Genomic DNA, 12528 nt, shown 5'->3' on the forward strand with positions numbered 1-12528 from the left:
TGAAGGACAACGATTGATGGATCCTAGAAAAACACACTGTTTCCCAATATTCCCCAATAAAAAAATTTTAAAGAAAGAAAAAATGCCATCAACTGAACAATGACACACCAGCAACTGAAAGACTCATCCATCTTTTTCTATATTAACAGAACCCTGATTTTATTCAGAATGGCAATTTATTCAACTACAAGAGTCCATTTCCCTGGCTCCTTTGTAGCTAGGTGCAACGTACCACCAAGTATTGTGTGGGACTTCCAGGGTGGCCCCTGAAGAGGAACTAAATAGGCTTCCTTCTTCCTGCTGCCTGGAATGTGAATATGGTAGCTGGAACTCCAACAGCCCTGATGTTGAGGACGAAGACCATGCACTGAGGATGGCAGATAGTCAGACAGGAGTCAGGTCGCTGGTATTTCATGGAGCTGTCAGACCAGCCCTGGACAGTCTACCTCCAGACTTACTTTACATGAAAGAAAACCAATTTATGCCATTGTTACTTTGAGTTTTATGTAATATGCACTCAGATATACTCTTAACGAATTCAGAAGAATTACAAGATAAAGTTAAGGAAATCTCCAAGAAAATTAGTTGGAAAATGAAGAAATGGTAAAAGTCATAGAATATAAGTCCAGGAGATCCAATATTAGACAAATAGAGATTTTAAAAAGGGAAAAGATTTTAAAAAGGGAAAGAAATAATACAAGTAAATTTCCCCAAATTAACAGATTCTGATCTCGCTATTAAAAATGCCTACCAAGTGCCTGACTCAAAAATAATAGTCAATAACACATACCCCAAAGCTCATCAATGTGAAATTTAAGAACATCAGGAATAGAGAGAAAATGCAAAACTTCTAGAGACAAAAAAAACAAACAAACCCACCAAAACAAGCTACATAACAAAGGATAGAGAATTAAAATGCTATTAGACTACCCGTTAGAAGACAATAGAGCAATGCATTTAAAAATGATTCTTGAAAATCATTTCTAGTGAAAATGATTTATGATCTGGATTCTATACCCAAACTATCAATCAAGTACAAAAAATATGACATTTCAAACAAAGACAGAATATTTATCTACCATGTTATCTTGTCTGAGGAGGATACTAGAGAATGTGCTCCAGCAAAATGACGGGGGACAGCAAAACAGAGAGAAATAGAAGATCTAGGAAACTGTAAATTCAATGAAGAAGAGCTTCAATAAAGGAGGTCTCAGGGTGACAAAAGGCCTGGAGAACAAGCAGTTTAAACTGGAGCAGAACAGAGACATCAGGAGAAAGATCTCTAGGAGAACGGGGGAATCGACAAATTATCTGATAGGTTTGAATATCCGGGGGGAACATTTTTTTAAATTTTATATGGTAGTTACAATGGAGCAATCTATAAAATTTTAATAATAGGGTTATTTAAAAATGTGTCAATGAGAAGGCCACTCATTTGTAGGAAAAAAACAAAAAGCTGTACAAGAAATGAAATGTAATCACAATACACTTCTTGGCTCTTTGGTGGTCAACATACATTGTCAAAAATATAAACATTTAAAAAAATATACATATATATATAAACATTTTGTTGCTCTGAATAAATTATGTAACTTGTTAGGTATGATACTATTGGGATGATGAGGGGAAAAGTGGTATAACAGAGTTAATTTTTTTCTACCATGAGAATAAACGTCTTAATTATGTCATCGAGGTACAGATAGCAGTTTAAGCATGAGGAGTAGGCCAAGAATTTAATGCTTTTCATTATGAGCCTCACGGTATTAATTAGTAATATAACTATGAACCTGCATTGATTTAAAAATAAGAACAAGTGAAAGAAACGATGACCTATTTTTCACCCAGCATAGATTAACACCAACATTTGTATGATCAGGGCTTTCCAGGATCAAACTCACCTTTGCAGTTTTATGTTCCATTATTCCCGCTCACACACCTGTACCCAAGACTTTCCCCTCTAGAGCCCACTTCCGTAGAGTGCCCCCGCCCGGCTGTCACAGCCTTTCCCTATCTCTGCCGAAGAGAACTTGTTCATCCCGAAAGGCCCAGGTCCCACTTCACCCTGCTCACAGAATAAGCCTTCTTGCAGAGTGCAGAACAAGCACCTTACGGCTCAGGGGCCTTGGGTCTCAGTTCCAGCACTTGCCTCTTCTGGAGAGAGCCAGCCCCACAAGTGCGGTTGTGGGTAAGAGCTACAGAGGCTAGCGATTCCCAGCCAGGGGCCGGTACGCCACCTGCAATCACACATAAAATTTTGTGTGAATATGTTTACTTCTAGGAAAAGTACAGCTTTCAGATACTCAGTGGTTTGGGACCACGTGAAGGGTAAGACTCTCAGCACACGCAGCCTCCTGGGTGTTAACAGAGCTGCGAGGTGCCAAGGCTGCCAGGCAGAGGCACGTGGGCGGGGCCACCCAGGCCTGTCAATGCGCGGACATATTCAAGGATCCACCGCCAGCCAGAGGATTTCCTGCACTTCCTGCTGCTGGGTTATGTTGCATTTGTCTAACTCTCTTCCCTGCGGCCCTTTCTGTGTGTACTGGGCCCCCTGGAAGGGAAGCTCCGGAGCAGGTATTAATTATGCCCCCTGGTCTTAGAGGAGAGGTTCTGAAAGGAGGGGCTCTACTCACATAGCACCTGGCCAGGGGGAAGGTGAGGAAGGCGACAGAGACCAAATCTAAGGGCTGGACTGTTTGAAAAGCTGGGCAGGTGTTTCTTTTGGGATGACCTTTCCTAACTCGACAGTTCACTCCTTCAAGTCCTGACTTGGAGACGAGCTTTTAAAAAGGACCAACTGCCCTGCCTGAGGCCCTGAAACCAATTCAGGCCGCGCCATTCAAACACGGGGGGATCCGCACCGCTCTTCACCTACCCCTCAGTGTCGCCTGGATGTCACCCGGATGTCTTCTTTCAGTACTACACCTTCCTAAGGCTGAACTCCCGCCCGGGCGTGGCTGTCAGTACCCTCAATCAGAAAAGGGCCTCAGAGCAGCCCAGCTTTCTGGCCCCGCTGGGTCTCAGCTCCCGCAATGGGCGGCCTCTGAGGCTTGCTCCTCCCCTTGTCAATGGCCCTGCCATCCCCAGGTCTCCACCACGGCAAGGGCAGCTAGGCCTCCTCATCCTCTTTTCTCCCCTCTTACATCGACAGGCTAGGGGTACGGTAGGAAGGAAGAGTCTATTGAAGGCTTACCCAGAACTTCACGAGAAAAAAGGCATTGGAAGGTCCCCGTTCAAAGAGCTCCTTGAGGCCACCCTTTTTCTCTGGGAACTTGTCATAGATCTGGCGGATGTCCACAGCTTCGAGGTAGGGGTCACTGTAGCTCGGGCTTGACTGGCCAATGTGCACAAACAGGTGCTTGTTGTACTGTGGAGAGAACAGCTGGTCTGAGGGACAGGTGGGGGCAGCAGGCCCGAAGGGACAGGCCAGCGCTCAGATCCTAGCCACGTGACCTGGAGCAAGGCACCTTCACCTCTCTGGGCCTCAGTTTCCACACTGGTAAAATGGAGACAGTGAAAGGATTGACTGTAAAGCAAAGGTAATGGTTTATAAAGCACCTGATACAGTTCTTGGCACCCAGTCAACAAATTGGTTGTTTTTATTATTCTTAGTCCTGCCTCTATCACTAAATATCCTTAGGCAAGTCACTCTACCTTTGGGCCTCTCGTATCTCATCTGTGAGGTAAGACCACTGACCTACATACTGTGTGTTCAAACTGTGCTCCACCCCTGGAGACGGGGGCTCATTGCCTCTGTTGCTACAAGCAAACCAAACGTACTTCCTTCGTTGTACACGCTGGGCTTCTGAGGAAGAGCTTGTCGCATTAATGAGTTTCTCAGCTAAAAAGCCAATTTGGAAATGTCAGGGTGAAATGGTCCATGCAGTCCCGTCGGCCCAGCTTCCTCCAAACGCCCAAGTGCTACTTGGACTTCTGCAGGTGATGCTGGTGACCCAGGACACAGGACACGGACGGGGACGGGTGGGGGCAGGGCTCCCCAGGGGAGCTCGGCTCCCAGGATGTGGGTCACACACAGGGACGCTCAGGGGCAAGGCCGGACAGCCTGGGAGGGGCTGGGAAGAATAGACTAAGAGGTGGCTGGGTTGGGTGGAAAGACAACATGGAGGGAAGAACAGAGTCAGGGAGGGAGTAGGAAAAGGAGAGGCCCTGAGAGAACAGGGGCGGGACAAGGAAACCGGGGAGGCTTTGGGAGGGGAGCAACAGCTACACAGGGAGAGAGGGAAGGTGAAGGAGGCAGGGACAGGCAGCTTGAGGGAGGAAAGGAAAAGGGGCGGGAGGGTCAAGGGGGGAGGCTGGAAAGGAATGAACGGGGAAGAAGGGCAGGGCGAGAAAGCCAGAAGCAAGCGGGAAAAGAGCTGCAGAAGGTGAGGGAGCTGGAGCATGTAGGAATGAGGAAAGGGCATGAGAGCTGGCCAGAGGGGGCTGGGACCTACCGTATCGGGGTCTTGCTGCTGCTCCAGGAAGGCAGAGAACTCCAACATCCAGAGCTTGGAGCTGGCCACGCTGCGGCCCTGCCACGGGGGTGCCAGGGGTGCTGAGGGTGATGGGGCGGGTCCCGCAGGAGACTCAAACCCTGCATGCAGTGGGAGGCACATGGGAGCTTGTTCACACACAACCTCCCTGCCAACACCCCCTATGAGGACCCCAGGCTCACCAGTGACACCCCATGCTGGCTAGGGGCTCTCCTCTCTCCCCTGAAGGGGTCCCAACAGGGTTGGTGGCAGGGAGTGCAAAGCACTGGCTGGTGTGTCCAGGAGCAGCCCTGGCGGGGAGGGCTTACTTAGCCTGGGACAGCTCAGTCCCCTCGGTGCCCCCCAGAGCTACACTCAAGGGCAACTGCATGCTTGGTGGGGGGCCAGATCCTGCCGTGCTGAGGGCTTCTACAGCAGGCAGCAACTGCTAGGTTCTCCCCCTCCAGGAGCTTCTGGTCCAGTGGGGGAGATGACCAGACAAATCATGAATTACAATGATGTAAGCCCTGCGAGAAGAGGAAGTTTCCTGTTTGGTTCATTGCTGTGTCTCCAGCACCTAGAACAGTACCTGGCCCAGAATAGGCACTCAATTCAGGTTTGTTAATAAACGAAGAAATGAGTGGGGTAAAAATTGACAAGGTATGCACTCAGCACCAAAGAGGAATTTCTAGTCCAACTCGGGAGCGGCCAGGAAAGGTTTTTCTGAAGAAGGTGATGCTGGAAAGAAATTATGAAGTAGGAGGCAGCAGGTGCAGTGAGGGAAAAGGCATTCTGAGCAGACAACGTGGCAGAGGTAAAGGTCCAGGGGCTGTGAGGTACTCCCTGAGTTTGGAAGCTCAAGTCTGCGGTAGAACAGAGAGAAGGCCAGGTGAGTGCCAGTGGCAGGAAACAAGGCTGAAGCAATGGCCACGGGCGCCACGGTAAGCACTATGAACTTTAGCCTGAGTTCGGGAGTGACTGAGGACTTGAAGCAGGGTAGCCCAATGCTCCGATCTGCGTTTCCGAAAGATCTGTGCCATTTTGAGGAAGGACTGGGCAGGGGTGAGGCAAGCCAGCAGGCTCCCTGCAGGACCTGAACTAAAGCAGTGATGAGGATGGGACACAGGAGGGACATGAAGGGAGCAAAACCCCAGGCCTTGGTGACAGATGACATGGAGAGAGCAGTGAGGCTGGACTGCAGATGACACCGCTGGTGCCCGGAGGCCCCATGTGCTGAGGAAGAAACTCAGGAGACTCAGAGGAAGGAGACGGCGGACAGTGGTGAGAGGGCCGTGCAGGACACGTGAGCCCGTGAAAACGCATCAGCTGAATCATCATTCACTCACTCACTCATTCATTCGTTCAGTCAGTCAGTCAAACACTGCTTACTGAGAGCCAGACAGCATAGGGTACATGGAAGACAGACAAATCGGTCACACACGCTGCCCCATCCGCGCAAATGACAATGAAGAGTGAGGTGCACAGAGCACTCAGGTGCCAGCAGCATGGGGCCTAACCTGGGCAGGGCCAAGGCAGAGAAACCTGAGAGACCAGGGAAGCCTGAGCCACAGCCCAGATGCAGGACGGGCGAGCATGGAGGGAGGGACGGACAGAAGGGAGAGAGGAGAAAGGTGAGGTCCTACCACAGAGTTTAGGTTGTATCCTGAAGGCACCAGGGAGCCCTTAGAGGGTTGTAAGCCTAGAAGCAACGTGGTGAGATGGGTGAGTAGGAGGGTTACAGGGTGAAGAGGAGAGACTGGAGATGGGGAGCCTGTTAAGAGGCTGCTGCCTCTTGTCTGCGATCCAGGCAAGATCGAGGGGCCTGAGCAAAGACAGGGAGGCCAGTGAGGGGAGGCCTGACAGGAGGGTGCACTGCGTGGAGCTGAGAGAAAGCAGTAATGAGGAACCGAGGTGGGTGGCAGGGCTGCTCCCAGAGCAGGAAGAGCCAGGACAGATGTAGGCAGGGGTTATGTCCCAAGCCAGGAAAGGTGGTGAAAGGCAGGATCCTGTGTCACAGTGCAGTGGAAGGTGGTGAGGGGCCCTCATGAGAAAGGGCCAAGGACAGAGCCGGTCACCTGGCAGTGCAAGCAGGGGGGCTCCTGTGCTGGCCCAGGTGGCTGGGCCTTCACCTGCCTTACTCATGCTCCAGGCCTCTTCCCAGGAGGGTTCCCTCTCGTAACGAGGGTTCCCTTTCCAGGCTGGCAAGTTTGAAGGAGAGGATTACAGGGTCACCAAGAGGGAAGCCTTCAGGAGCTAAGGTATATGCTGTACACAAGGGTGGCAGGTGGAGCAGCTGCCCTGAGCACAGGCGCTGCCTCTGAACTGTGTGCACCCCTGCAAGCCTGAGCCCAGGCTGGGGGGGAAGGCAGGCAAGCTGAGGGGCAGGAAGGGCTTTGCATATGGAAAGGTGCGCCTGCTGGGCCAGGGAATGGGGTGGAGCCAGGAGACGGAGGCACGGTCTCAGCACATGCCAAGGTGGCATCTAAGAGGGGCAGGAGGTGTCCGGCTGTCAGGGGCCTGGGACCGGGGACAGGAGCTGCAGGGGTGCGACATGCGAGGGAGCCGTGCACTGCCGACCCACCTGGCAGAGGCAGCGAAGGCTGAACAGTGTAGGTTTGTTGAGAGAAAGGTTTCACACTGTAGGAGACAAGAGAGAGGAAGTGTGAGCCTTGGGCAGGGTGCAGCTCCAGAGCCTCAAGCAGTGTCCATTGCTCTCCGTGTGGCAGGCCCTGGTGGTCTGGCCATCGGTGGCCTTGGTGGGCTTTCGCCTCCCACTCCTCTCCTGCCAACTCCCTCAGGTCCCCTGACTGACCCACAGAAGCAACATGTCTGGAGGGAAAATCCACCCCTCCCTCATCCTCCCTCCCAGGCCACCCAGAGGCCTGCGTCCTACCCTGCTTCCCTTGGGTTCCCAAGCTCTGGCCCTGCTACACCCTGGACACACTGGCATTTCGGCAAATGCCGCCCCAGGGTGTCCACACTGCAGACTGAGCTGCTGCCCAAGAACACGAGAACCTGATCCCCAAGCTCGAGGCTGTCCTGGGGGCCGGGCTCAACGGCACGTTTATGGGCTCAAATTCAGTCCAGGGAGCAACTGGTAGCAGGCCATACTCACTCGTGGGACGTTCCGGCTTGGCCCGGCAAAGCTCCTTGCCAGAACTGAGGAGGCAAAAAGTGCAGAGTCAGCATAGCCCAGGTGCGCGCAGGCCTGTGGCCCGGGGACAGTGCAGTGGGTGAGGCTGGCGGGCGAGGCTGGAGCCGGGACCAGTGGCTGGGGGAGAGGCTTAACGCTGCTGTCTGGTAAGGAGCTACAGCAGTGTCCCAAAGGGTGTTTCAAGGAACTCTAGTCTGCTGAGAAGGCGCTCCCTGGGAGAAACCCCCAGCTTTGGTAGCGACCTTATCTCCTACTCCTCCTGCAGAGACCCGGAGCTCGGGCTCTGAGCAGCCCTAGCGCCAGGAAACCTAGTTAGTTCTAAGTGCCCCCACCTTACGTACGCACAATCCATCTGTGTCGTATTTGCTTAGCACCCTGCAGACCAGTGCTCTCTGGAACACACTTTGAAAACCATGCTACAGAAGAGGCTCACGGAGCACAGAGCCTGTCACTGCCCCGAGGGCAGCACTGTAGATACCTCTTGATGACCATTTAGTCCCAACAGCCAAGAAAACCCTGTGAGGACAGAGCCCTGGAAAGGAGGAGCTTTCTGGACCATTCTGAAAGTGTGACTACCCTGGCCATGGCCAAGACGAGACACAGGAGTTTGCTCTGAATGTCAGCCCTCCCACTGGAAAGAGGGCAGTGCTGAGTGCCCGAGGGAGGAGTGGGGATGAGGCCGAGTGGGGGACACTCAGGGACATGCGTGGTGCTGCACCAAAGCCCTGGCTTCAGCCCCCGGCCCTGGGACTTCAGCTTTCCCATTTGTAAGTTGGGCCAACTGTGTGGAGCTTCTCGGGTGGTGGGCTACTGGGGGCGGCTTTGTCCCTTATGAAAGGTCTGCTGTGTCCCTGCCAAGGCCCCCAGGAAGATGGTTCTAATACCAGCTGAGCCATGACCCAGCATGGCCCCTTGGTCCTTGGTCCCTCCTTCCCCCGGCTCTCCTGGCCTGAGAGGACTCAAGGGAGAGAAATGTGGTCTGGCTAGTGCTGCCAGCCCTGCAGGAGGGGGAGGAGTGAGAAGGAGCAGGCTGGCGTGGCCTCTGGCTCCAGGCTGCCCCACTTACCCCTGAGACTGCTGGGCAGCCAGGGCCCCGGGCGAGGGCCATTTTACTGTGGAAGGCTGTGGCGGAGATGAACTGTGCGGACGACATGGCAGCCATGCTGTGCAGGGCCTTGTCCTTAGCTGCCTGGTCCTGGGGGGAGACAGCGGAAGGGACGACCTCAGACTGGTCTCGCTGGCAGGCTGAGGTGAGGCGGGGCGGGCTTGTGGTCAGGGAAGCTGTCCCACGGCCAGCGGCCGGAGCCCTGGACTGGGCCCCCGGGGACCAGGCTTATGTCCCTGCAATGATATTGTTTTGTTTGGTGACAGTGAGCAAGTCACACAGTTTCTTGGATCAGTTTTCTCATCTGTCAAAGAGGCATAACACTTGCCCTGCCTGTTGTATTAGAGCCTAAAGGGACTTTGGAGATCATCTGCCAGACCACATCTTTCAATGTACGAACCACAGGGATACCTTGACAACAGGGACCTTTTGTTTATGTATTTACTTACTTAATGTTGAGATTTTAAAAATTCTTTTTACTGCAGTACGGTTGGCATACAACAGTATACTAGTTTCGGGGTACGCCATGGTGACTCCGCATTTCTACACCTTATGATGTGATCCCCACACCTGTCTAGTACCCAGCTGTCCCAGGCCGACTTACATCGACTACGTGCCCTGTGCTGTGCCCTCCATCCCTGTGGCTAATTCACTTTATAACTGGAAGCTGATACTTCTTATTTCCCTTCACCTTTTTCCCGCCGTCCCCACACCCCTAACCCCTCTGGCGACCACCAGCTGAGAACAGGGACCTTTTAGTGCTTGCTCACCTCCACACCACGGGTAGCTGGTGTGGCACCTGGCTCGTGGCAGATGATACACAATTATTTGTCAGATTCCCCCTCCAATGTGAGGCCGGCAGGACCAGTAGCACCCCCATTTCAAGATGAAGAAATTGAGGTGCACAGAATTTGGGGTGCGGATGGAAGTGATGGCCGGCCCTGTGCGTTTGGTCCAGGTTGGATCAGCTCACGTCTGGGCCTCTGCAAGCCCGGGGGAGCAGAGCAGACCAGGGATGGGGCATGTCGGGATTGGACAGCACGGGTGTCCACCATAGGGAGCAGTGGCTGAAGCCCAAGCCACTGTCCATGTGGGGCCACACTTGGGTGTTGGTCTCTGGTAACCAGAGGGAGCCAATCAGCAGAAGCTGTGCCTCTTCCCAAGGACCCTTGAACTATTCAGAAGGAAAAGCCAAACCCAGCCAGGACAGCCAGTCCAGGCTCTGCCCAGCCAGGAGGCCATGAGGGGTGTAGCAGGAGGTACCCCAGAAAGCCCGCAAAGTCTGCGGTTACAGCTGCGTCATGAGGACGGAGAGCGCGGTGTGCTCGGTGTGAGCAACTTGCGTCCCTCCCCGGACAGCTGATTTAAAGAAGCCACTGGGGCTCAGGAAATCGGCGGGTGGAACAGGAATCGGGGGAAGTGGGAAGGACATTATAGGCAATGACATCAGTGCGTGGCTAGAGAGCCAGGGAGTCCATGAATTTAGGAGCTGGAGAGGACTTCAGATACCACCTCACTTAACCCTGTCACTTACAGATAGGGGGACTGAAAGAAGCTCAAGAAGGAGCAGTGACTCGCCCACGCCCACACGGCACAAGGGGAGAGCCAGGCCACACCAAACCCAGGACCCAGAGGATTTCTACCTGACCTCACTCCGACACCCCTTTGAGAAGGACAAAATCACCAAACCAATCTCAGCAGGAAAACACGTACACATGAAAATCCCCTTGATGTCTGTCTCGTGACCCAACGCAGGACGTCCCTAGGCACCAAGCTAGAGCCTGTGGGCAAGGACAGGCGCAACTCCCTGAAGCAAATATGAGCCACACAGTCGGCCCCGACAGAACTGAAAGTTCCCCCTGATGACTCTAAGCAGAACACCACAAAGTCTGTTCTCTGGTCTGGTCGCCGCCCAGGGTCCCAGTGAGTCAGAGGCAGATCAGAGACAGGAAATGAAGAGGAAGCTGGGCTCCAGCACCCATGGGGTGTCTCGAACTACATGTGCCAGCCTAAGAGGGAGGGATCAACAGCTGAGGGCCAGCCAGCTATCCTGGGACAAAGTGGGTAGGGGACAGCTGGGCCGATGGCACAAGGAACAGAGCTCAGCAGGCAGTGGGCTGTGGCTTCCTAGGAGTTCCCACCCACTCATTCGGAGCCCCCAGTGTCGGGACCATGAGACTGCAGGGGCCAGACAGGACCTCCGAGGTCATCCAATCCAGGGCTTTTCAATTGGGGTCTGGGTTACTTTCAGGTTCAAGAGCCATGGGCGCGAGAGGAGACTGGGGGGATCTCTGGCCTCTGGCCTGTTTCTCACCCACCTAGATTTGACCAGAGTAGCTCTTTTGAGAACATATTGGGGTGAAATTTCATTTGGGAGCAAAACACAAAAGGGGCTTCCTTTAGAAAACAGCTTTAGAAAAAATGTTTATAAACGGCTATACCCAAATGTTAGCTCTTCCTACCAGGTCGCTGGGCAGGCTCTGCTGTTAACAGCTTCAGGATACAGAGCCCACTCCCTCCTAGTATTCACCCAAAGGGCCCTCTGGCTCCAGGGTCTGAGAGGCCTGCGTCCTGTGGGAGCAGGGCTGGCCACAAGGGAATGCGCTTAGCAGCTGGCCCTCCACAGAGCATCCCCTGTCAGGCGGCCTCCAAGGTGGGGCTGATCCAGGGAGAGGAAGGAACTGCCAGTCCCGGAGAGCAGGGCGTGGGAAGGAATTCCACCTGCTCTCGCAGTGGTGTCCAACCCACCCCCACAGCAGACCACCCGGCAGGCTCCAGCTGATGGCACTGGCCAGCGGCTCGACAAATGGGGTCTGGAGGGCAAATCCGCTGTGAACTGGGGAGGGCACGGAAGGGGAAGGGGGCACAGCAGGAGACTGGCCCGTGGCCCCAGGATTCTGTGGAGGCTGGCAATCACACACATGGCTCTAAGGTCAAGTGTCCCTGGCTGCGTGGACGGGAGAGGTTATAGTTTAAACACCACTCTCATCAACACCAAGAAGCATGCTGGATCCACACACAAGCAACTCGCCCCTAAACCCAAACGGAAGTCTTTTCCTGCTGGAAAAAGAGTCCCAGCTTCCAGGAAGCAGCCCCCCTGGGCCCTTGGTCCTTCCTCCACTGCTGCCCTCGGCCTTACCTTTAGCTTGGCCTGGATCTCACGCGCTTTGCGACGAGCCAGCACCTGGATGTGGCTGGAGACCTATGGTAGGAAGAGAGGGCTCCTGTCCCAATTTTCCAGACAGCCTGTGCCCCACACCGTGGCTCCCTTACCCTCAGTGCCCCCAGCCCTCAATCCACACTGTGGAATGACTGGCTGACTGAATGAATGAATGAATGGATGGGCCAGTCAATGACGGGCCCTCCGTCCTGGCTAATCCCGAGTTTGGCAACAAACAAAAGCACAGTGCCATTGCTTTGCTTGATGTTCTCTGGCATCCTGGAGAAGAATGGGGAGGGGGCTGCTGACTCCCCAGGAATGCGAGGGGGTTCCTCCCAGGTGAGGGCAGCAGGGAGACTGAACTGTCTGTGGCACCAGAAGAGATAACCCACCGAGCCGGCCCCACCGAGAGCCCATGCTTGGTGCTGGGAGGGTCTGGCCCACCTCGGGAGCAGGCTGGTGGTGGGTGCCCGCCCCTGGGGCCCATGTCCCTTCGCCGGGGCCTACCTGCTTCCTGGTACGGGTCTTCCCTGTCCGGAGCTTGATGTAGCGGGCAATCAGCTCATTCCGACCTGCGGAGACACCAACAGCCATGAGCGGGCAGTCTGAGAGGTCCCTGCCTACACCCCCTGCCCACCTT

At 54.0% G+C, this 12528-nt stretch overlaps 1 protein-coding gene across 6 annotated transcripts in view; it reads right to left on the bottom strand.

Annotated features, from left to right (window-relative positions):
• Positions 1-12528, bottom strand: part of TEAD4 (TEA domain transcription factor 4) — a 60402-nt gene that overhangs the window by 8928 nt on the left and 38946 nt on the right. For 3 of the 6 annotated variants that reach the window (XM_081060189.1, XM_081060191.1, XM_081060190.1), the window contains 7 exons: positions 12396-12460; positions 11868-11930; positions 8690-8818; positions 7585-7628; positions 7051-7106; positions 4452-4591; positions 3191-3364 (listed from right to left, as the gene is read on the bottom strand). In XM_081060189.1, coding sequence (XP_080916315.1) covers positions 3191-3364; positions 4452-4591; positions 7051-7106; positions 7585-7628; positions 8690-8818; positions 11868-11930; positions 12396-12460 — 671 coding nt within the window. The remainder of the gene's footprint in view (positions 1-3190; positions 3365-4451; positions 4592-7050; positions 7107-7584; positions 7629-8689; positions 8819-11867; positions 11931-12395; positions 12461-12528) is intronic. The other 3 variants (XM_081060193.1, XM_081060192.1, XM_081060194.1) reach the window with 1 other exon arrangement.

Source organism: Rhinolophus hipposideros (genome assembly GCF_964194185.1).
Source record: "Rhinolophus hipposideros genome assembly, chromosome: 9".
Taxonomy (NCBI): Eukaryota; Metazoa; Chordata; class Mammalia; order Chiroptera; family Rhinolophidae; genus Rhinolophus; species Rhinolophus hipposideros.